Source organism: Pseudophryne corroboree, chromosome 4 (genome assembly GCF_028390025.1).
Source record: "Pseudophryne corroboree isolate aPseCor3 chromosome 4, aPseCor3.hap2, whole genome shotgun sequence".
Lineage (NCBI taxonomy): Eukaryota > Metazoa > Chordata > Amphibia > Anura > Myobatrachidae > Pseudophryne > Pseudophryne corroboree.
In genome coordinates, this window is record NC_086447.1 from 873,479,389 (window position 1) to 873,505,829 (window position 26,441).

Below are 26,441 nucleotides of genomic sequence, written 5' to 3' on the forward strand. Positions count from 1 at the left end.
CTCAGTACATTCTTACTGACACATAATATTCACTCACCACCTGGCATGGCACACAGGATGCACCTGACCAGATACAGAGGTCAGAGATCCCTTACTGTTTTCTGAACATGTGTTGCAGATTATCATACTGTCTCTTATATTGGGAGCTCTCTGTGCTGGAGTCCCAGGAGAGAGAGGGGATTCCTGGCAGTGGATCCCAGGCAGGTCCAACAACTCCATGGAAGCACGCAGAGCCGGCCTTAGGCATAGGCAAATTAGGCAGATGCCTTGGGGCACAAGCAGATTCTGCTGATTAAAATGATATGCGGCATGCCTATATTCTGTGTGTGACTGCGGCTGTATCTGCATATGAAATGCTACATTACAGTGTATTCCTGGAAATCACTGTAATGTAGCATTTTGTATGCAGATACAGCCACAGTCGCACACAGAATATAGGTATGCCGCATATCATTTTAATTAGTAGAATCTGATTGTGCATCCTAGTCACATAGCAATTAAAATAAGACACATGTTCTGCAAAAAAAGCCCCCCAACGTTAGCAGAGCTGGACGGGAACTGCATGCCATATTGAGGCAAAATGTATGAGGACACATCTGTATCCAAGCAGAGGCAGAAGTCACAGTGTTAGCGGCCGTGTGAGTGCTGTGTGGGTAGGTTCGTTGTGCAGTAGTGATCGGCATATGTGTAAGGGGCATTATGTGTGTCATGTGTATAAATGTATTAATAATGTGCGTCATTTGTGTAAGGGGCATTATGTGTGTCATTATGTGTATAAGGGAATTTATAAGGGTTGGCATAATGTGTAAGGTGCATTATGTTTATAAGGACATTAATAATGTGCAACATGTGTAAGGGGCATTGTGTGAGTCATTATGTGTATAAGGGCATTAATGAGGGTTGGCATAACGTGTAAGGTGCATTATGTTTATAAGGGGCATTACTAATGTGTGGCATTATGTGTATAAGGTGTTCTACTGTGTGGCGTAATGTATAGAAAAGTCACTACTGTGTGGTGTAATGTGAATAAAGAACAATATGGTGTGGTGTAATGTGAATAAGGATCAATTCAGTGTGGTGTAATGTGAATAAGGGGCACTACTGTGAGGAGTAATGTATATAAGGTAAAGTGGTACTACTGTGTGATGGAACGTGAATAAGGGGCACTATTGCATGATATAATGTGAATAAAGTTGCACTACGGTGTTGCTTAAATTGAATTGGGGGTACTATTTTGTGGCCATGCTCCTTCCCAAAAGAACACGCCCCTTTTTGGCCTGCGCGCCGAATGTGCGCACTGTTCCTATTTAAAGTATAGGGGGTAGGAGCACCAAAATGAGGACTGCTATGACTGCTATGAGGGGTGATGGTGATGGGAAAGGGGTGCAGTGTTATAGGCCCTACACACTGGCCGATTTTCTGAAAGATATGAACGATCTCGTTCATAAATGAACGAGAACTCGTTCATATCTTTCAGTGTGGAGACTCCAGCGATGAACGATGCGTGGCCCCGCGCTCGTTCATCACTGGTCTCCCGTCGGCTGTGCATGCAGGCCAATATGGACGATCTCGTCCATATTTGCCTGCACTTCAATGCAGCCGCGTGACGGGGGGAGTGAAGAAACTTCACTCCCCCCGTCACTGCCTCCCCCAGACTGGAAAAATCAGTATTGTGTTGGTGGAGTGTTCTCCCTGTCAGTAAATTCCCCCAGGCTGACCCTTCACTGGTCTAATCTAATGAGGTCATGAGGACTCAGACTCCTGCCTGCAGAGGGCAGCACTGTGGAGACAATGACAGAGTCTATTTACAAACTTGTATGGGGTAAATTAGGAGTAAAACATAGAGATAGCCTGATGTTACTGCAGACAGCGCTCACTAGCCTGCAACTGTGGTGATATTAATCAGGAGGGATATGGTCGTTAGGTCGACACAGCTTAGGTCGACAGTCATTAGGTCGACCACTGAAGGTCGACATGGTCAATAGGTCGACATGTACTAGGTCGACAGGTCAAAAGGTCGACATGAGTTTCCCCCCAAAAAAAATTAAATTTTTGGGATGTTTTCATACTTACAATCCACGTGGACTATGACTGGAACGGTAACCTGTGGCGAGCGAAGCAGTAGCGGAGCATGGCGGGCGAAACGAGCAATGCAAGGGGACACGGTGCACTAATTGGGGTTCCCCGTCACTTTACAACGAAAACGTCGCCAAGAACAGTCAAAAAACCCATTTCGACCTTTTGACCTGTCGACCTAGTACATGTCGACATAATGGCTATGTTGACCTATTGTTCCTGTCAACCTAATGCATGTCGACCTTCCATGGTCGACCTAAGTTGTGTCTATCCAACGACCCATACCCAATCAGGATATTGACTCTATAAACAAAACAAACAGCGCCTCTAGTGGACACGGGAGAATATAGCAACATAACATGACATCTGTATAGATACAAAAAATCTGAATAACCCCCAGTATGCAGGAGCTATAGAAGTAAATGGTAATAATAATAATAATAACCATCATGATAATAATATATGTAAGCACGCCACCTTCCTCCATATTTACGCTAACAGGGCAGGACATGAACCATTTAAGACCTTACCACCCTACTAGACGCTCAGTACTCCCTGCCCCGGGAGTAACCAAACTCACAGGGAGCAGAGATGTAGAAAAGTCACGTGCACAAATGTATATACTATATAGCAATGTACCTGTTTTATATCCAGGCTGAGCTGCGCAATGGCAGAGTCAGTCTCCAGAGATGGTCTTCTCGTGGTAGGAACATTTCCACTAGTGGGAGCAGTCTTCACACTGTTACCCTGGGTGGAATCATGGAGAATTCCTGGACACTGCAATGAAAAAAACATCAGTATAGTTAATGTCCTCAAACTCCAGTGACACCATCATTACACATCCATCTCCAGACACTCTGGATGCCCCAAATGTAGTCACCCCATCTCCAGACATCATATCTCTATACATCCCATCTCCAGACATCTTATTTCTGAATATCCCATCTCCAGACATCATAGCTCTGTACATCCCATCTCCATACATCATATCTCTGTACATCCCATCTCCAGACATCATATCTCTGTACACCCCATCTCCAGACATCTCCAGACATCATATCTCTGTACATCCCATCTCCAGACATCGTATCTCTGTACATCCCATCTCCAGACATCGTATCTCTGTACACCCCATCTCCAGACATTGTATCTCTGTACACCCCATCTCCAGACATCATACCTCTGTACACCCCATCTCCAGACATCATATCTCTGTACACCCCATCTCCAGACATCATATCTCTGTACACCCCATCTCCAGACATCATATCTCTGTACATCCCATCTCCAGATATCATACAGTATCTATGTACACCCCATCTCCAGACATCCTATCTCTGTACACCCCATCTCCAGACATCCTTTCTCTGTACACCCCATCTCCAGACATCCTATCTCTGTACACCCCATCTCCAGACATCCTATCTCTGTACTTCCCATCTCCAGACATCATATCTCTGTACAGCCCATCTCCAGACATCATATCTCTGTACATCCCATCTCCAGACATCATATCTCTGTACACCCCATCTCCAGACATCATATCTCTGTACACCCCATCTCCAGACATCATATCTCTGTACATCCCATCTCCAGACATCATACCTCTGTACACCCCATCTCCAGACATCATATCTCGGTACACCCCATCTCCAGACATCATATCTCGGTACACCCCATCTCCAAACATCATATCTCCAGACATCATATCTCTGTACATCCCATCTCCAGACATTGTATCTCTGTACACCCCATCGCCAGACATCATATCTCTGTACACCCCATCTCCAGACATCATATCTCTGTACACCCCATCTCCAGACATCATATCTCTGTACATCCCATCTCCAGACATCATATCTCTGTACATCCCATCTCCAGACATCATATCTCTGTACACCCCATCTCCAGACGGGTGTAGTATAGTATGCCGGCGGCCGGGCTCCTGGCGACCAGCATACGTGCGCCGGGATTCCGACCGCCAGCATACCGACAGTGTGGCGAGCGCAAATGAGCCCCTTGCGGGCCCGCTGCAGGCACGGTGGCGCGCTACGTGTGCCACGCTATTTATTCTCCCTCCAGGGGGGTCGTTGACCCCCAAGAGGGAGAAAAAGTGTCGGTATGCCGGCTGTCGGGATTCCGGCGCCGGTATACTGTGCGCCGGGATCCCGACAGCCGGCAAACTGAAGACCACCCCTCCAGACATCATATCTCTGTACACCCCATCTCCAGACATCATATCTCTGTACACCCCATCTCCAGACATCATATCTCTGTACACCCCATCTCCAGACATCATATCTCTGTACATCCCATCTCCAGACATCATATCTCTGTACACCCCATCTCCAGACATCATATCTCTGTACATCCCATCTCCAGACACCCCATCTCCAGACATCATATCTCTGTACATCCCATCTCCAGACATCATACCTCTGTACAACCCATCTCCAGACATCATATCTCTGTACACCCCATCTCCAGACATCATATATCTGTACATCCCATCTCCAGACATCGTATCTCTGTACACCACATCTCCAAACATCATATCTCTGTACACCCCATCTCCAGACATCATATCTCTGTACATACATCCCACATCCAGACACCCCATTATTAAACGATCAATCTCAAGATACCCCATAACTAGATAGTCCAGCATTAAACAGCCCATATCCAGTCTCTCAACACCCCATCTACAATATCGAATCTCCAGGCACATCATCATTAAACACTCCATCTCCATGCACCCCATCTCCAAGCACCGCACCATTAAACACCCCATCTCCAGGCACTCCGTCTCCGGTCATTGGTCTCCAGGCATCCCATTGTTAAATACAACCATCTCCAGCCACCACATCTCCAGGCACCCCATCATTAAACACACCATCTCCAGCCACCACATCTCCAAGCACCCCATCATTAAACACTCCATCTCCAGTGTCACAACTGAGGGTTTAGGCTGACGGGAGGAAGCCTCAGTTGTAGGGGGTGAAATGAAATCAAACTTAGATGGTTTAATCAGACCCCTGGACATGTAAGTGTGGAAGGAAACCCGAAGGTGTGACCATGACAAGCAGGTAAAAAGTCAAATGAAAGTTTATTAAACAGACTCCGTATAATCACAACAGTGTTCACAGTCAGTATTAGCAGTGGCAGATAATACAGTTCCTGGATCACTAAACCATAAAAGGTATCACAGGGCACTGGTAGGTTGCAGAACAGGTGTTATAGTCCTTTGGTAGAATAACCTTACCAGGCCAGGCTGTAGTAGTGGAGATAACCGAGGAACTTGCCAGTAGGTGTATGAGATGATGCTGGTAACTGGAATGCACTGTAGGAGTCACTGGACGGAACCAGCCAGATGGTGGAGACACGGAGTTAAAACTAAAAGATGCTAGGGTGCGTGGAAACAGATGAAATGAAGAGTGGTTACCGGTGGTAGTGGATACTGCTGGTAAGTAGAAATCCGCTGGGAGAACACCGGCTCTTTAAGGAGGTTGAATTCTGTTGGAAGCAGGTTGCTGGAAACAGATGGGTTAATAGCTGCAAGCTTGTAAGCTGGAAGCAAACGAGGTAATAGCTGAAAGCTGGATCAGTCACAGAGGATTGCAAAGTCAGGCTGCACCGCAGGATGGAAAGCAGGTGCGGGTCTCTTTGTGGATGCTGGAGACAGGAACTGGAACCTGGAGAAACAAGCCACAGGAGAGAGAGACTGGAACAAGGTATGACATTCAAAGCACTGACCTCTATCTGGCCCAGACACAGGATACTTATACCTGCTGCTATGCAGGCATTGGCTGGGCAATTATGCAGATTCCAGCAACGGTGGATTGGAGGAATTGGAGCATGTGATCAAATCCAACATGGCTGCGCCCATGCTGGAACCTGGAGGGAAAACTGGTTTGAAATGAAATGTGCTAACATAATGATAATGGAGGCGCCGGCCGCGGAGGACAGGAGACGCCAGATGACAATTATATGCTGAGACACTTGGAGGGCAGCAGAGGCCGCGGCAGGCATGATACATGATTCTGAGAACCTGCAGCAATAACACAGTAACGGCGGCGGAGGCCGCGGAGGACGGGAGACGCCATGTTGGATTCAAACATGGCGCCGCTGTGGTAGTGTCTCAGAATGACAGGAGGGATGTGCAGAGTGTTGACACAGATGAGATCCGGATTTGGAACGCTGGGCCAGTCTCAGAAGACACCTAAACGGCAGGTAATGGCGTCCAGATACCCGGATCGTGACAGCACCCCCCCCCCTTTAGGAGTGGCCCCAGGACACTTCTTAGGCTTTAAAGGAAATTTTGAGTGGAAATTTCGGACCAAGGCAGGAGCATGGACGTCTGAGGCATTGGTCCAAGAGCGTTCTTCAGGACCATAGCCCTTCCAGTCAATGAGATACTGTAACTGACCGTAACGGAAACGTGAGTCCAAAATCTTGGCCACCTCGTACTCAACTCCCCGTTGAGTCTGAACTTTGGGAGCTGGAGGAAGTGCGGAATGAAATCGATTTAGGATCAGCGGTTTCAACAAGGAAACATGAAATGTCCTGGGTATTTTCAAGAAGGGTGGTAACTGTAATCTGTAGGCAACAGGATTGATGACTTGTTCAATCCTGAAGGGACCGATGTAGCGAGGTGCAAATTTCATGCTGGGAACTCTCAACCTCAAATTCTTCGTGGACAACCACACACGATCACCCACCTTGAGAGCAGGAACCGCTCTACGCTTCCTATCGGCAAACTTCTTATACCTGGATGAGGCTTTAAGCAGGGCTGCGCGGACGTTCCTCCAGTTATTTGAAAACTGACGCAAGGTGACATCCACTGCTGGAACAGAAGTTGTGGGAAGCGGTTGGAATTCTGGGACTTTAGGGTGGAATCCATAATTAATGAAGAATGGTGTAGAAGAAGATGAGGAATGGTATTGATTGTTGTGGCTGAACTCGGCCCAAGGAAGGAGTTGAACCCAGTCATCTTGAGAGGAAGACACATATATACGGAGGAAGGCCTCCAAGTCCTGATTCACCCTCTCGGTTTGACCATTGGTCTGAGGATGGTAAGCCGTGGAAAACTTTAACTTGACTTGGAGGGCTTGACACAAACTTCGCCAAAATTTGGCTACAAATTGTACTCCACGATCCGAGATGATCTCTTCAGGAAGACCGTGAAGTCGGAAGATCTCTTGTATAAATACTTGAGCCAACTTGGAAGCTGACGGAAGACCGGTGAGAGGGATGAAATGTGCCATCTTGGTGAACCGGTCAACTACCACCCAGATGGTATTAAACTTGTTGCAGATAGGTAGATCGGAAACAAAGTCCATCGACAAATGGGTCCATGGTCGACGGGGAACAGATAATGGAACCAGTTGCCCCGCAGGCGACTGGCGGGAGACTTTGTGTTGGGCACACTTTGGGCAGGAGGCAATAAATTCCATAACGTCCTTCTTCAGAGTTGGCCACCAGTAGGACCTAGAAATAAATTCAAGGGTTTTCTGAATGCCTGTATGTCCAGCAAAACGGGAAGCATGGGCCCAATGCATGAGCTTCTTCCTTAGAACTGGCTTAACAAAACTTTTCCCTGGTGGAGGCGTAGAGTCCATCCCTACCGTGGAGAATGCCAACGGATTAATAATAGGATGCTTGTCTGCAGACTCGGACTCATTTTCTTGCTCCCATGAGCGGGAAAGGGCATCGGCCTTACGATTCTGAGAACCCGGACAGAACTGGAGTTTAAAGTCAAACCTAGAGAAGAAAAGTGCCCATCTGGCCTGACGAGGATTCAGACATTGTGCGCCTTTGAGATATAAAAGATTTTTGTGGTCAGTAAGTATGGTGATTGAGTGGGAAGCTCCCTCCAACAGGTATCTCCACTCCTCCAGAGCGAGCTTGATGGCCAGCAACTCCTGATCGCCAATGGCATAGTTGCGCTCAGCTGGGGAGAACTTCCGGGAGAAGAAACTGCAAGGATGTAGATGTCCATCTTTGGCCCTCTGGGATAACACTGCTCCTACTCCAACGGAGGAGGCATCTACCTCTAAGATAAAAGGAGAGTCGGTGTCGGGCTGTTTCAGAACTGGTGCAGAGATGAACCGTTGCTTCAGAAGGTGAAAGGCCTGTGTAGCTTCCTCGGACCACTTGGACGGATTAGCACCTTTCTTGGTTAATGCAGTGATAGGCGCCACAATGGTGGAAAAGTCTCGTATAACTTTTCTATAATAATTGGCGAACCCTAAGAACCTCTGGACCCCTTTGAGGGTTAAGGGTATAGGCCAATTCTGGATTGCTTGGAGTTTCTCAGGATCCATCTCTAGTCCGGAACCGGACACAATGTAACCTAGAAACGGAATGGTTTTAACTTCAAACACACACTTCTCCAATTTACAATAGAGGTGATTGACACGGAGACGGGAAAGAACCTCTTTTACCCAGAAACGATGATCTTCGAGATTATTAGCAAAGATGAGGATGTCATCTAGATAAACCACGACATGGCGGTACAAGATGTCCCTGAAGATCTCATTCACGAAGTGCTGGAAGACTGCTGGAGCGTTGCTCAATCCGAAGGGCATGAAGAGGTACTCATAATGTCCGTCACGGGTGTTAAAGGCGGTCTTCCACTCGTCACCCTCACGGATTCGGATGAGATTGTAGGCACCCCTCAAGTCCAGCTTTGTGAAAATGGTTGCACCACTAACTCTATCAAAGAGCTCGGTAATCAGGGGTAAAGGGTATCGGTTCTTGACGGTAATGTCGTTCAGACCTCTGTAGTCGATGCACGGACGCAGACCACCGTCTTTCTTCTTAACGAAGAAGAAGCCTGCGCCGGCTGGAGAAGAAGATGGTCGGATGAAACCCTTCGCCAGGTTCTCTTTGATGTACTCTTCCATGGAGTGTGTCTCAGGCAGAGACAACGGATAAGTTCGGCCTCGCGGTGGAACCTTCCCTGGAATGAGGTCGATTGGCCAGTCCCATTCTCTATGAGGAGGAAGGATATCAGCAGAGGCTTTACTGAACACGTCCGTGAAGTCTTGATATGGAGGAGGCGGAACATCAGATGACCTGGGGAAGGAAGAACAAACAGGAAGAACTTTGGCTAAACAAGTCTCAGCACAGGAGGGACCCCATGCCAGTATTTGCGTAGTCGTCCAGTCAATCGATGGGTTGTGGAGACGGAGCCATGGAAGGCCTAAAACCACTGTATGTGTGGCTCTTGGAATCACTAGAAAAGAAATATACTCAGAATGAAGAACTCCCACTCTCAGACGAACTGGAAGAGTCCTTAAGGAAATGACTGCGTCAAAAATCTTGCTGCCATCCACGGCAGTCAAAGAGATGGACGAGGACAGTCTCTCGGTGGGTAGGGACCACCGTTTAACATAAGCTTCGGTTATGAAATTCCCAGCTGCTCCGGAATCAAGGAGGGCAATGACGTTCCTGTAACGTTGAGCAATTTGGAGCGACACTGGGAGGTTACAATCATGAGGAGATGGAGAGGAGATCATTACTCCTAGCCGGCCCTCTCCTTGGCGAGCTAGGATCTGGAGTTTCCCGAACGTTTGGGACAGGCGTTGATAGTGTGCGACGGAGCTGCACAGTAGAGACATAGAGACTCGGAGAGGCGTCTTCGGCGCTCAGCGGGAGATAGACGGGAACGACCAATTTGCATAGGCTCATCCTTGGATGGAGATGGTTGACGAGGAGGAGAAGCAGAAGATTTAGGAACGGATGATCTTCCTCGCTCGGTTGCTCTCTCTCTGAACCGTAGATCAACCTTCGTGCATAGTGAAATTAGCTCATCCAACTTAGAAGGCAAGTCTCTGGTAGCTAACTCATCTTTAATGCGTTCTGACAAGCCATGCCAGAATGCAGCATACAGGGCCTCGTCGTTCCAGGCCAGTTCAGATGCCAGGATTTTGAACTGTATAAGATACTGTCCCACAGTACGTGTTCCCTGGCGTAGACGGAGAATCTCAGATGAAGCAGAGGAAACCCGGCCCGGCTCGTCGAAGATGCGCCTGAATGATGCTACAAAGTCAGTATAGGAGGACAGCAGGGGATCAGACTTCTCCCATAACGGTGATGCCCAATCAAGGGCTGAGCCACTGAGGAGAGAAATAATATAAGCAACTTTGGTACGGTCACTGGGGAAGTTGCCAGATTGAAGCTCAAAATGGATTTCGCATTGGTTGAGAAATCCCCTGCAGAACCTTGGAGATCCGTCAAATTTTGCTGGCGTTGGAAGATGAAGACGTGGTATGGAAATGGGCAAGGTGGGTGGGGTTACAGCTGGAGTCACTGTGGTGGACGCACCAGACGTGCCAGGTCCACGGAGGGTCGTCTGAATCCCATCCAGCCTAGTAGAGAGATCCTGGAGACAGCGGATGATGTGACCTTGTGCAGCCTCCTGATGTTCGAGTCTGGCTGCCAGTTCTTGCATAGGTCTAGCCGCTTGATCCTGGTCTCCGGCTGGATTCATATGGTCAGTGCTTACTGTCACAACTGAGGGTTTAGGCTGACGGGAGGAAGCCTCAGTTGTAGGGGGTGAAATGAAATCAAACTTAGATGGTTTAATCAGACCCCTGGACATGTAAGTGTGGAAGGAAACCCGAAGGTGTGACCATGACAAGCAGGTAAAAAGTCAAATGAAAGTTTATTAAACAGACTCCGTATAATCACAACAGTGTTCACAGTCAGTATTAGCAGTGGCAGATAATACAGTTCCTGGATCACTAAACCATAAAAGGTATCACAGGGCACTGGTAGGTTGCAGAACAGGTGTTATAGTCCTTTGGTAGAATAACCTTACCAGGCCAGGCTGTAGTAGTGGAGATAACCGAGGAACTTGCCAGTAGGTGTATGAGATGATGCTGGTAACTGGAATGCACTGTAGGAGTCACTGGACGGAACCAGCCAGATGGTGGAGACACGGAGTTAAAACTAAAAGATGCTAGGGTGCGTGAAAACAGATGAAATGAAGAGTGGTTACCGGTGGTAGTGGATACTGCTGGTAAGTAGAAATCCGCTGGGAGAACACCGGCTCTTTAAGGAGGTTGAATTCTGTTGGAAGCAGGTTGCTGGAAACAGATGGGTTAATAGCTGCAAGCTTGGAAGCTGGAAGCAAACGAGGTAATAGCTGAAAGCTGGATCAGTCACAGAGGATCGCAAAGTCAGGCTGCACCGCAGGATGGAAAGCAGGTGCGGGTCTCTTTGTGGATGCTGGAGACAGGAGCTGGAACCTGGAGAAACAAGCCACAGGAGAGAGAGACTGGAACAAGGTATGACATTCAAAGCACTGACATCTATCTGGCCTAGACACAGGATACTTATACCTGCTGCTATGCAGGCATTGGCTGGGCAATTATGCAGATTCCAGCAACGGTGGATTGGAGGAATTGGCGCATGTGATCAAATCCAACATGGCTGCGCCCATGCTGGAACCTGGAGGGAAAACTGGTTTGAAATGAAATGTGCTAACATAATGATAATGACGGCGCCGGCCGCGGAGGACAGGAGACGCCAGATGACAATTATATGCTGAGACACTTGGAGGGCAGCAGAGGCCGCGGCAGGCATGATACATGATTCTGAGAACCTGCAGCAATAACACAGTAACGGCGGCGGAGGCCGCGGAGGACGGGAGACGCCATGTTGGATTCAAACATGGCGCCGCTGTGGTAGTGTCTCAGAATGACAGGAGGGATGTGCAGAGTGTTGACACAGATGAGATCCGGATTTGGAACGCTGGGCCAGTCTCAGAAGACACCTAAACGGCAGGTAATGGCGTCCAGATACCCGGATCGTGACATCCAGGCACTCTGTCTCTGGACATCCCATCGTTACACACTCCTTCTCTAGTCACCCCATCATTAAACACAACAATCTCCAGCCACCACGTCTCCAGCACCCCATCATTAAACACACCATCTCCAGGCACCCCATCATTAAACACTCCATCTTCAGGCACCTCGTCTCTGGACACCCTGGGCCAGATGTATTAAGCCCAGAGAAGTGATAAATCAGTGATAAGTGCAAGGTGATAGCACGCCAGCCAATCAGCTCCAATATGTAAATTGACAATTAGGAACTGATTGGCTGGTGCGTTTTCACCTTGCACTTATCACTGCTTTATCACTTCTCCAGGCTTAATACATCTACCCCCCTATCATTAAACAATCAATCTCCAGGTACCCGATAACAAGACTCTCCAGAATTAAGCAGCCAATATCTAGTCCCTCACAACCCCATCTACAATTACCCGTCTCCAGATACCCCATCATTAAACACTCCATATCCAGTTAAACAATCTCTAGAACCCCCCCCTGCGGGAAGTATCCTATTAGTTCAGATGCGATTTCAGCCAATAGTCATTATCACGGTATCCAATTAGAGGCCATTTTTATCTGCCGATATTGGACTCACGATTGCACAAAAACACATGGGATCGGGGATAAGCCCCCGGCGATCCTATTACCAGCGGTAAAGTACCACTGCTAATAGGATACCGCTCTGCATCTCTAAATACCCAGGTCCAAATGTATGAAGCCTTAATCAGAGATAAAGTGGAGACGGATAAAGGGGTCTATATACTAAGCATCGGGTGGAGATAAAGTGCACTTAGATAAAGTACCAGCCATTCAACTCCTAATTGTCATTTTTCGATGACATAAGAGCAAGGTTGTGCCTTGCTCTTATCTCATTGGTTGAGAATTTACTCCCGGAGTTGCTAGTGTGAATGGATTGGTAAATAGATAAAGAGAATATAGATATACAGAATAATTCCCAGAAGCTGACAGTGATGCTGTAGAGCTGCTGTAACCCGTAGGCCTAACATTACACACAGAATATAAAGGGCAGAACAGTTTGAGGCATCACAGGACACTTTGGATAGTAAGGGGTTACATTTCAATGCACAAACTTCCTGGGTGAGGTCAATCCGCTCCCAGTTTTAGACACAACAGAGCTTCTGTTGTATACAGTGCCAAGCATTGTCATAGGTCAGAGGTCAGCCACCCCTGGGATATATGAAAGGATTGCATTCACTGAATTATATGTTTGTATGCGGCATATATACGAAAGCAGCAGAGAATTTGATCCTAAAACATAGAATAAAGGAAAATTTCATATTAACCTAAATTCCCATTACTGTCCCTTCGTAGTTTGTTTCAAATTCTTTTAGCCCCTCTTTCATAAATTCATCATTCACTGTCAAACATTTTCCACCTGAATTCTAAATTTCACCAGTGTCTCATCAAACCCTCAATCGCTTCTAATGCTCATCCATCTTACATCAAACACATCATCAATTCTCTCACCCCTTCATCATCACTAGGTCCAAATTAGCAATGAGAAGAATGAAGCTACAGCCCCAGGCCTCCACATTCTCATGATAGCAGCATGATGTCCAACCACCCAACTGCCAAGAGAGCAAATACATTACCGCCTTATTTCTGAACTCGTTCCATCTTTGGTATAAAAGTCACTGCTCGGTATGGAACTGTTAATTATCATCTGTATCTGCTGATATGACTTCTGCACCACACAAAGCTTTGGTGTAAAAGGTGTAAAAGAACTAAAAGGTAAGCTTATTGCAACCTAAAATAAGAATTTACTTACCGATAATTCTATTTCTCATAGTCCGTAGTGGATGCTGGGAACTCCGTAAGGACCATGGGGAATAGCGGCTCCGCAGGAGACTGGGCACAAAAAGTAAAAGCTTTAGACTAGCTGGTGTGCACTGGCTCCTCCCCCTATGACCCTCCTCCAAGCCTCAGTTAAGATACTGTGCCCGGACGAGCGTACATAATAAGGAAGGATCTTGAATCCCGGGTAAGACTCATACCAGCCACACCAATCACACCGTACAACTCGTGATCTGAACCCAGTTAACAGTATGATAACCGTAGGAGCCTCTGAAAAGATGGCTACCAACAATAAACAACCCGATTTGTTTGTAACAATAACTATATACAAGTATTGCAGACAATCCGCACTTGGGATGGGCGCCCAGCATCCACTACGGACTATGAGAAATAGAATTATCGGTAAGTAAATTCTTATTTTCTCTGACGTCCTAGTGGATGCTGGGAACTCCGTAAGGACCATGGGGATTATACCAAAGCTCCCAAATGGGCGGGAGAGTGCGGATGACTCTGCAGCACCGAATGAGAGAACTCCAGGTCCTCCTCAGCCAGGGTATCAAATTTGTAGAATTTAGCAAACGTGTTTGCCCCTGACCAAGTAGCTGCTCGGCAAAGTTGTAAAGCCGAGACCCCTCGGGCAGCCGCCCAAGATGAGCCCACCTTCCTTGTGGAATGGGCTTTTACAGATTTTGGCTGTGGCAGGCCTGCCACAGAATGTGCAAGTTGAATTGTACTACAAATCCAACGAGCAATCATCTGCTTAGAAGCAGGAGCACCCAGCTTGTTGGGTGCATACAGTATAAACAGCGAGTCAGATTTTCTGACTCCAGCCGTCCTGGAAACATATATTTTCAGGGCCCTGACTACGTCCAGCAACTTGGAGTCCTCCAAGTCCCTAGTAGCCACAGGTACCACAATAGGTTGATTCATGTGAAACGCTGAAACCACCTTAGGGAGAAATTGAGGACGAGTCCTCAATTCCGCCCTATCCGAATGAAATATCAGGTAAGGGCTTTTATAGGATAAAGCCGCCAATTCTGATACGCGCCTGGCTAAAGCCAGGGCCAACAGCATTACCACTTTCCATGTGAGATATTTCAAATCCACTGTGGCAAGTGGTTCAAACCAATGTGATTTTAGGAACCCTAAAACTACATTGAGATCCCAAGGTGCCACTGGAGGCACAAAAGGAGGCTGTATATGCAGTACCCCTTTGACAAACGTCTGAACTTCAGGCACTGAAGCCAGTTCTTTCTGGAAGAAGATCGACAGGGCCGAAATTTGAACCTTAATGGATCCTAATTTTAGGCCCATAGACAATCCTGCTTGCAGGAAATGTAGGAAACGACCCAGTTGAAATTCCTCCATAGGGGACTTCTTGGCCTCACACCACGCAACATATTTTCGCCAAATGCGATGATAATGTTTTGCAGTTACATCCTTCCTGGCCTTGATCAGGGTAGGGATGACTTCATCTGGAATGCCTTTTTCCTTCAGGATCCGGCGTTCAACCGCCATGCCGTCAAACGCAGCCGCGGTAAGTCTTGGAACAGACAAGGTCCCTGCTGGAGCAGGTCCTTCCTTAGAGGTAGAGGCCACGGGTCCTCCGTGAGCATCTCTTGCAGCTCCGGGTACCAAGTTCTTCTTGGCCAATCCGGAGCCACGAGTATCGTTCTTACTCCTCTCCTTCTTATGATTCTCAGTACTTTTGGTATGAGAGGAAGAGGAGGGAACACATAAACCGACTGGAACACCCACGGAGTTACCAGAGCGTCCACCGCTATTGCCTGAGGGTCCCTTGACCTGGCGCAATATCTGTCCAGTTTCTTGTTGAGACGGGACGCCATCATGTCCACCTTTGGTTTTTCCCAACGGTTTACAATCACTTGGAAGACTTCTGGATGAAGTCCCCACTCCCCCGGGTGGAGGTCGTGTCTGCTGGGGAAGTCTGCTTCCCAGTTGTCCACTCCCGGAATGAACACTGCTGACAGTGCTATCACATGATTTTCCGCCCAGCGGAGAATCCTTGCAGCTTCTGCCATTGCCCTCCTGCTTCTTGTGCCGCCCTGTCTGTTTACGTGGGCGACAGCCGTGATGTTGTCCGACTGGATCAATACCGGTTGACCCTGAAGCAGAGGCCTTGCTTGACTTAGGGCATTCTAAATGGCCCTTAGCTCTAGGATATTTATGTGAAGAGACGTTTCCATGCTTGACCACAAGCCCTGGAAATTTCTTCCCTGTGTGACTGCTCCCCAGCCTCTCAGGCTGGCATCCGTGGTTACCAGCATCCAATCCTGAATGCCGAATCTGCGGCCCTCTAGAAGATGAGCCTTCTGTAACCACCACAGGAGAGATACCCTTGTCCTTGGAGATAGGGTTATCCGCTGATGCATCTGAAGATGCGATCCGGACCATTTGTCCAGCAGATCCCACTGAAAAGTTCTTGCATGGAATCTTCCGAATGGAATCGCTTCGTAAGAAGCCACCATTTTTCCCAGGACTCTCGTGCACTGATGCACTGACACTTGTCCTGGTTTTAGGAGGTTCCTGACTAGCTCGGATAACTCCCTGGCCTTCTCCTCCGGGAGAAACACCTTTTTCTGGACTGTGTCCAGAATCATCCCTAGGAACAGTAGACGTGTTGTTGGAATCAGCTGTGATTTTGGGATATTTAGAATCCACCCGTGCTGACGTAGCACTACCTGAGATAGTGCTACTCCGACCTCTAACTGTTCCCTGGACCTTGCCCTTATCAGTATATCGTCCAAGTAAGGGATAATTAATACGCCTTTTCTTCGAAGAAGAATCATCATTTCGGCCATTACTTTGGTAAAGACCCGTGGTGCCGTGGACAATCCAAACGGCAGCGTCTGAAACTGATAATGACAGTTTTGTATCACAAACCTGAGGTACCCTTGGTGAGAAGGGTAGATTGGGACATGGAGATAAGCATCCTTGATGTCTAGAGATACCATATAGTCCCCTTCTTCCAGGTTCGCTATCACTGCTCTGAGTGACTCCATCTTGAATTTGAACCTTTTTATGTAAGTGTTCAAAGATTTTAGATTTAAAATTGGTCTCACCGAGCCGTCCGGCTTCGGTACCACAAACAGCGTGGAATAATACCCCTTTCCCTGTTGTAGGAGGGGTACCTTGATTATCACCTGCTGGGAATACAGCTTGTGAATAGCTTCCAATACTGCCTCCCTGTCGGAGGGAGACGTTGGTAGAGCAGACTTCAGGAACCGGCGAGGGGGAGACGTCTCGAATTCCAATTTGTACCCCTGTGATACTACCTGCAGGATCCAGGGGTCCACTTGCGAGTGAGCCCACTGCGCGCTGAAATTCTTGAGACGGCCCCCCACCGTGCCCGAGTCTGCTTGCAGAGCCCCAGCGTCATGCTGAGGACTTGGCAGAAGCGGGGGAGGGCTTCTGCTCCTGGGAAGAGGCTGCATGGTGCAGTCTTTTTCCTCTTCCTCTGCCCCGGGGCAGGAACGAGCGGCCTTTTTCCCTCTTTCTGGCAGAAATGGACATCGCACTTACTCTAGATGCCAGGGTGCAAATATCCCTCTGTGCATCTCGCATATATAGTAATGCATCCTTTAAATGCTCTATAGTTAATAATATACTGTCCCTATCCAGGGTATCAATATTTTCAGTCAGGGAATCCGACCAAGCCACTCCAGCGCTGCACATCCAGGCTGAGGCGATCGCTGGTCGCAGTATAACACCGGTATGTGTGTATATACCTTTTAAGATATTTTCCAGCCTTCTATCAGCTGGTTCCTTGAGAGCGGCCGTATCAGGAGACGGTAACGCCACTTGTTTTGATAAGCGTGTGAGCGCCTTATCTACCCTAGGGGGTGTTTCCCAACGTGCCCTAACCTCTGGCGGGAAAGGGTATAGTGCCAATAATTTATTAGAAATCAGCAGTTTTTTATCGGGGGAAACCCACGCTTTATCACACACCTCATTTAATTCATCTGACTCAGGAAAAACCACTGGTAGTTTTTTCACACCCCACATAATACCCTTTTTTGTGGTACTTGTAGTGTCAGAAATGTTCAATGCCTCCTTCATTGCCGTGATCATGTAACATGTGGCCCTACTGGACATTACGTTTGTCTCGTCACCGTCGACACTGGATTCTTTTACTTCTAAGCAGCTCAGGAGAGCCACCTAGCTTGCACCCTTCTCGTTCGGGCACAAAAATCTAACTGAGGCTTGGAGGAGGGTCATAGGGGGAGGAGCCAGTGCACACCAGCTAGTCTAAAGCTTTTACTTTTTGTGCCCAGTCTCCTGCGGTGCCGCTATTCCCCATGGTCCTTACGGAGTTCCCAGCATCCACTAGGACGTCAGAGAAATGATACTAGATAGATAGATAGATAGATAGATAGATAGATAGATAGATAGATAGATAGATAGATAGATAGATGTTACAAAATACAGGCAGGATGTTATTTATAAGCTCAGTAACAGCCTTTGGAATTTCACTCAGCTTTGATATGAAAGTCACTGTTTGATAAACAACTATCACTTATAACCCTGGGGTTAATTTTTATTATTACAGGTTGAGTATCCCTTATCCAAAATGCTTGGGACCAGAGGTATTTTGGATATGGGATTTTTCCGTATTTTGGAATAATTGCATACCATAATGAGATATCATGGCAATGGGACCTAAATCTAAGCACAGAATGCATTTATGTTTTATATGCACCTTATACACACAGCCTGAAGGTAATTTTAGCCAATATTTTTTATAACTTTGTGCATTAAACAAAGTGTGTCTACATTCACACAATTCATTTATGTTTCATGTACACCTTATATACACAGTCTGAAGGTCATTTAATACAATATTTTTAATAATTGTGTGTGTTAAACAAAGTTTGTGTACATTGAGCCATCAGAAAACAAAAGTTTCACTATCTCACTCTCGCTCAAAAAAGTCCGTATTTCGGAATATTCCGTATTTCGGATATTTGGATATGGGATACTCAACCTGTATTTATTATTATCATTTATTTATATGGCGCCACAAGGGTTCCGCAGCGCCCAATTACAGAGTACATATGCACATAATCAAAACAGTGACTTACAGTTGAAATCAATTTTGGACAAGTACAGGGTAACTAAGCATAACTACACCAGTAAATGACAGAGATAAGTTCCAGGTGGCCCAAAAACTGTGATTTGGGCAGTTGAGAATTATTAAAGAAGAAAAGGGTGAGCACATGAGGGAAGAGGACCCTACTCGTGAGAGCTTACATTCTAGGGGTAGGGGTAGACAGACAGGGGTGACACAGATGGGGTACATAGAGAGCATGGAACAGGGGGTTAGGATGAGATTTGGCTGGGTTTGGTAAAGAAATGGGTCTTGAGAGCCCGTTTGAAGTTTTGTAGAGAGGTGGAGAGTCTGAGGGGGAGAGGTAAAGAATTCCAAAGGAAGGGAGCAGCACGTGAAAAATCTTGGAGATAGGAGTGGGAGGAAGTAATCAGGGGACAGGAGAGGCGGCGTGCATTAGCAGAGCGAAGAGGACGGGTGGGAGAGTAAAGGGAGATAAGGTCAGAGATGTAAATGGGAGAGGATTGGGTGAGAGCTTTGTAAGTGAGAGTGAGAAGTTTGAATTGGATTCTGAAGGGGAAGGGAAGCCAGTGAAGGGCTAGTAGGAGAGGGGAGGTGGATGTAATGCATTTGGTGAGGAAGATGAGCCGAGCAGCAGCATTGAGGATAGACTGGAGTGGAGAGAGGTAATTGTCAGGGAGGCCAGTTAGGAGGAGATTACAGTAGTCCAGTCTGGAAATAATCAGTGAGTGAATAATGATCTTAGTGGCATACTGGGTGAGAAAAGGTCTGATCCTGGAAATGTTTTTGAGATGAAAATGACAGGTTTGTGAGAGGTGCTGAATGTGTGGTTTGAAGGAGAGGGAGGAGTCAAGGATTACACCAAGACAGCGTACTTGGGGGCTAGAGGAGATAGTCGTGCCATCAATGGATAATGAGATTGTGGGAGGTGAGGTTGTGCGGGAGGGTGGGAAGATGATCAGCTCAGTCTTAGACATGTTGAGTTTAAGAAAGCGCTGGGACATCCAGGAAGAGATTGCAGAAAGACAGTTAGAGGCACGAGTGAGGAGAGCCGTGGAGAGATCAGGGGAGGAGAGGTAGATTTGAGTGTCATCAGCATAGAGGTGGTACTGGAAATTAAAAGAACTAATGAGTTCACCTAAAGAGGACGTATAGAGAGAGAAAAGGAGAGGCCCAAGAACAGAACCTTGGGGGACACCAACAGTTAGTGGAAGTGGGGGCGAGGTAGCATCATGAGAGGAGACAGAGAAGGAACGATCGGAGAGGTAGGAGGACAGCCAGGAGAGGGCAGTATCACGTAGACCAAGAGAGTGAAGGATTTGCAGAAGAAGAGGGTGGTCCACAGTGTCAAAAGCAGCAGAGAGGTCAAGAAGAATAAGCAGAGAGTAGTGGCCCTTAGATTTGGCGGCATGGAGGTCATTGCAGACTTTTGTGAGGGCAGTTTCAGTGGAGTGGAGAGAGCGGAAACCAGACTGGTATGGGTCAAGCAGTGAGTGAGAGGAAAGAAAGGCAGTAAGGCGATTATAGACAATACGCTCAAGAAGTTTGGAGGCAAAGGGGAGGAGAGAGATCGGTCGATAGTTGGAGAGAGTGTTAGGATCAAGGGTAGGTTTTTTAAGAATAGGGGAGACAAGAGCATGCTTGAAGGCAGAGGGGACAGTGCCTGATGAGAGGGAGAGATTGAGAAGGTGGGCAAGATGGGAACAGGCAGAAGGGGAGAGGTAGCGAAGGAGGTGGGAGGGGATATGGTCGAGTGGGGAGGTTGTGGGGGGGGAGGAGTGTAAGAGGGCCATGACTTCCTCACCAGATACTAGGGAGAAAGATGTCAGAGTTGGTAAGAGGGTAGGGGAGGGGTGGCAAAGGATGGGTGGTGGCTGGTTGCTGGACTGGTGGGATGTGATGTCCTGACGTACGGAGTCAATCTTGGATGTGAAGTAAGTGGCAAAGTCAAGAGCAGACAATGAGGAAGGGAGAGGAGGTGGTGGTGGGCAGAGGAGGGAGTTAACAGTGGTAAAGAGGCGCCGGGGGTTGGAAGAGTGGGTAGAGATGAGGATTTTGAAGTATGATTGTTTAGCAAGGGAAAGGGCAGCACTGAAGGATGAGAGCATGAATTTGAAATGGAGGAAGTCTGCTTGAGAGCGTGATTTCCTCCAGTGTCGCTCGGCAGTACGTGAGCATTTTTGTAGATATCTGGTGCATTTGGTGTGCCAGGGTTGAGGTGTTGATCTGCGAGGGTGAATAGTGGTTGGCGGAGCAACAGAGTCAAGGGCTGAAGTAAGAGATGCATTGTATAGAGATGTGGCTTGTTCAGGGCATGTGAGAGAGAGAAGAGGAGAGAGAAGCGAGTCAAACAGGGAGGATAGGGATGAGGTGTCAATAGCCTCAATATTACGCTTAGTGATGGTAGCCTTAGGAGGGAGAGATGGGGGAGCAGAGATAGATAAGTTGAATGAGAGCAAGTGGTGGTCAGAGAGGGGAAAAGGGGAATTGGAGAAATCAGAAATAACACAGCGGTGAGTGAAAACCAGATCCAGTGAGCTCCCGTTCACATGGGAGGGTGAGGAGGTCCACTGGGAGAGACCAAGTGAAGAGGTGAGGTTAAGGAGTTTAGAGGCAGGTGGTTTTGTGGGGTTATCGATAGGGATGTTGAAATCACCTAGGATAATGGTGGGAATGTCAGAAGAGAGGAAGTGAGGAAGCCAGGAAGCAAAGTTGTCGAGGAATTTAGAGAAAATGCCAGGTGGACGGTAAATGACAGCAACTCGAAGATTAGTGGGTTGGTAGAGGCGAATTGCATGGATGTGGTTGTAGTCTCTCTATTACAAGTAGACACCACTTACTTCAGTATAGATCTAACATGCGTCCTAGGATGCAGGCAATGGATCATTCACTATCAGATGGCTTGCAGAACCTATGGGGATGCGCAAGCCGCCCATTGCAGAGGCCATGAAATCTCTGTGTAACCACAGAGATCCCTGGCATCTTCTCTCTCCCTAAACAGTGGTGACACACCTCCATTTTGGGAAATGGAAGCTGTCGCTATCCCCTACCTAACCCCCAATCACTGACAGTCTGCTGCCGTCCTGCTTCCTACATCGCAGGACTCTACATCCTGCATCCTACATCGCAGTACCGTGTCCGCTCGCCATGCTTCGGGCACGGTGCCTCGCTGTGCTCAGCACACTACTATATTCCCCCTCCAGGTCCACTGGCATGGTAAAGTATGAACAAGGGATTTCGACCGTCGGGATTTTGATTGGAGGTAAATTGACTGCATCCCGTCTCTGCTGATCTGACTACTCACAGATAGATTAATCGTGATAGTGTAAGGTATGCTTGTTTTAACTAGATAGAAAGATAGGTAGATAGATAGATAGATAGATAGATAGATAGATAGATAGATAGATAGATAGATAGATAGATAGATAGATAGATGTGGCAAAATGCAGGTTGACAAGTATCATCTCAGTAGCATACCTTCCAATATGACATATACCAAAAGGAACAAAATGCTCTATTCTTGGACTTCCCTCTTAATTTAGGATTGCTGTCACCGGCAGGGTTGCCATCAGAAGTTGTGGGGAACGGAACTGCCAGAATAAGCAGGCCCCCCTCAATTTGTGCTCCCCCTGCAGCCCCCACAACTTACCATTCTGGGTACCAGTTACCGCTCCCGGGACAAGGCTGTAGAACACAAGGTGGCGCCCCTGAGCACGACTGCGGTGGGCTGTGGCCTCAGTAGCAGCACAGGGATGGAGTACAGTGCAGGCAACCATAGAAGGACAGCACCGGCAGTGTTTAAAATTTGGTGCAAGCCACGAGCCCACATGAGCTAATTGACTGGCAGCCAATCAGGAGCAGCTGCAAATTCAAAATGCCGCAGCTGCTGCTCCTCTATGGCAGCCTGCGGTGCGTTCCTATCCACACTGCTGCCATGCAGGCACCCTAGAGGTCAGGGCTGGGGACTGGAGTCCCGACAGTCCCCCCCTGATGGCTGCCCTGGTCACCTGTGTTGAACTAGTTGATTGATAAGAAAGGTGCTTCAACACAGGTGATGGCAGTCTTAAATCAATAGGCTGATCATGTGACTGGCTAACATCATAAGCAGCCTGTGATGTCACAGCTCGGTATACAGGACTGTCAGTTATCAGTTGTGACAATGTAAGGTAAGCTTAGCTTAACATAGGTGTATTTTAACATGATAGATAGATAGATAGATAGATAGATAGATAGATAGATAGATAGATAGATAGATAGATAGATAGATAGATAGATAGATAGATAGATAGATATGGCTAAATGCCAACAGGTTGACATGTAACTATCACTTTAGTAGGTTGATCATGTGACAGTGTAAGGCAAGCTTATTTTAACATGAACGATAGATAGATATATAGATAGATAGATAGATAGATAGATAGATAGATAGATAGATAGATAGATAGATAGATAGATAGATAGATAGATAGATAGATAGAGGTGTATTCAATTATTGTCGGAAAACTGCTGTCTTTCCGACAAGGTTCCAACAGGTTTAGGTCGGAAGGGGTTCAGACTTATTTAATGTGACCCCTTTTTTCCGATAAGTCTGGAAATCCTACTTGTCAGAAGCATGTCGGAATGAACTATATGAACTATTAATTATCATTTTATTTGAATTCTACTTTTGAAAGTACTTACTGGCCAGTGCCACAGTTTTATATATATATATATATATATATATATATATCTACCTCATGGTTGACAACATCACACGCTCCACCGTTCCGCATGTCTGATGCCTCATTGTCATAAATAACTCCACCCTTATCTTCCCCCACTGATAGTCACTCTCACAGTCCTGTTACTTCCTCCTCCGTAACACTGCCAAAATACACCCCTACCACAAATTACCAAAACCTTGTCCACTCACTCCTCATTTCCCACACCAATTATTGTAACCTCCTCTTCACTCATCAATTACTGTAACCTCCTCTTCACTGGACTTCCTCTCGCCTGCCATTCTCCTCTACAGTAGTAGACTAAACTTCCTCTACCGCCGCTCCTCATCCAATGCTGCACTCTGTAAATCCCTTTACTGGCTTCTCATTCAATGCAGAATTATGTTTAATCTCCTCGACCTCACTAAAACCACTCTTTCAGACACCTCTGAGCTGATTACTCAACTCAACCTCTCCGCTCCTCTTCTGACTTTCTTCTCTCCTATTTTGCAGCCTAATTTCACTCCTGTTTCCAAGACTTCTCCTGCGCTGTTCTCCACCAGTGGAACTCCTTTCCTTGCCCCACCAGACGCTCCCCCAAATTAGACCTTCTTATATATATATATATATAGATAGATAGATAGATAGATAGATAGATAGATGTGTATTCAATTATTGTCGGAAAACTGCTGTCTTTCCGACAAGGTTCCAACAGGTTTAGGTCGGAAGGGGTTCAGACTTATTTAATGTGACCCCTTTTTTCCGATAAGTCTGGAAATCCTACTTGTCAGAAGCATGTCGGAATGAACGCGCATCGGCGGCTTCCACGTGTATTGTCAGAAGCGCGGCCAAACCCGACAGGTTTTAGACCAGTTTCCGACAATGTCAATCCGACTTTAAAAAAAGTCTGATTGCCATTGTCGGGAACGGGCCAAAGCTGTCGGGTTTGGCCGGCCATTGAATACTCATGTCGGATCCAACATGAATTGAAACACACCCCATAGTGGTGACCTCAGGCAGGTTGAGATTTATCGCCTCAATAAGCTGGCCATGTGACCGACTAACATCATAAACTTTTGTGAAGTCACCACTTGGTATATAACTGTCAACCAGCTGTATCTGCTGATATGACATCTCACAGTGAGCGGATGTACTACGCATCGCGTTTTGCATGCAATACATCTGACTATTTAGGGTCTTGTTATAGTTGTGCTTGTTTGTCATAACACACTTCAAGAAGGCTGGCATAATAATACTGACACCGTCATCTATGCCCACTTCTTAGCTAACCCTTGGGAGTCTGCGATATCTACAGAGGGCGCCAGTCGGACAATCCATGGATTCTCAGCAAGAGTGCGGGTCTATCAAAGGAAATATTCCTTGATACACCTGCAAGTCCCCATTCTTTCTGATTAATGCTTTGACGCTACATAGCTGCAATCTGTGAGCGACCGACTTGTATGAGAAGTGCGTTTATATGGCAACTTCTATGTGAGAGACTGAGAAGTACAAATGGTGTGTTTACAAGCTATTATTTAGTATCATTTAGTATAGTTTTCTCCCTATATACAATATATCAGCAGCAGCTGAATGTTGTAATCTTTATTTTATGTAATTAAAGCTTATGTAATAGAGATATACACCGTTTTATATGAACTATTAATTATCATTTTATTTGAATTATACTTTTGAAAGTACTTACTGGCCAGTGCCACAGTTTTATATATATATATATATATATATATATCTACCTCATGGTTGACAACATCACACGCTCCACCGTTCCGCACGTCTGATGCCTCATTGTCATAAATAACTCCACCCTTATCTTCCCCCACTGATAGTCACTCTCACAGTCCTGTTACTTCCTCCTCCGTAACACTGCCAAAATACACCCCTACCACAAATTACCAAAACCTTGTCCACTCACTCCTCATTTCCCACACCAATTATTGTAACCTCCTCTTCACTCATCAATTACTGTAACCTCCTCTTCACTGGACGTCCTCTCGCCTGCCATTCTCCTCTACAGTAGTAGACTAAACTTCCTCTACCGCCGCTCCTCATCCAATGCTGCACTCTGTAAATCCCTTTACTGGCTTCTCATTCAATGCAGAATTATGTTTAATCTCCTCGACCTCACTAAAACCACTCTTCCAGACATCTCTGAGCTGATTACTCAACTCAACCTCTCCGCTCCTCTTCTGACTTTCTTCTCTCCTATTTTGCAGCCTAATTTCACTCCTGTTTCCAAGACTTCTCCTGCGCTGTTCTCCACCAGTGGAACTCCTTTCCTTGCCCCACCAGACGCTCCCGCAAATTAGACCTTCTTTTCCACTTCCACCACCCACCTCTTCACACTTGCTCATATTGGGGGTCATTCCGAGTTGATCGCTAGCTGCATTAATTCGCTGTGCAGCGATGAGGCAAAAAAATGGCACTTCTGCGCATGCGGCGCAATACGCACATGCAGTGTACTATTACAACAAACAACGTAGTTTTGCACAGGGTCTAGCGATGCTTTTCAGTCGCACAGGCAGCCGCAGAGTGATTGACAGGAAGAGGGCGTTTCTGGGTGTCAACTGACCGTTTTCTCGGTGTGTTGGGAAAAACGCAGGCGTGCCAGGAAAAATGCAGGCGTGGCTGGGTGAACGCAGTGCGTTTGTGACGTCAAATCAGGAACTGAATCGTCTGAAGGGATCTCAAGCGCAGGTTTGAAGCTACTCTGAAACTGCACAAAATTATTTTGTATCCGCTGTGCGATGCTTTCATTCACTTCTGCTAAGCTAAAATACACTCCCAGTGGGCGGCGGCATAGCGTTTGCACGGCTGCTAAAAACTGCTAGCGAGCGATCAACTCGGAATTACCACCATTGTCTCTCATTAACCCCATCTCTAGAATGTAAGCTCTTGTGGAAA

General features: G+C 46.9%; 1 protein-coding gene across 3 annotated transcripts in view; it reads right to left on the reverse strand.

Moving 5' to 3' along the window:
• The window catches only part of LOC134910596 (spectrin beta chain, non-erythrocytic 5-like), a 188,481-nt gene that overhangs the window by 98,884 nt on the left and 63,156 nt on the right, over window positions 1-26,441 (reverse strand). For all 3 annotated transcript variants that reach the window (XM_063918821.1, XM_063918820.1, XM_063918819.1), the window contains exon 4: window positions 2,716-2,853. In XM_063918821.1, coding sequence (XP_063774891.1) covers window positions 2,716-2,853 — 138 coding nt within the window. The remainder of the gene's footprint in view (window positions 1-2,715; window positions 2,854-26,441) is intronic.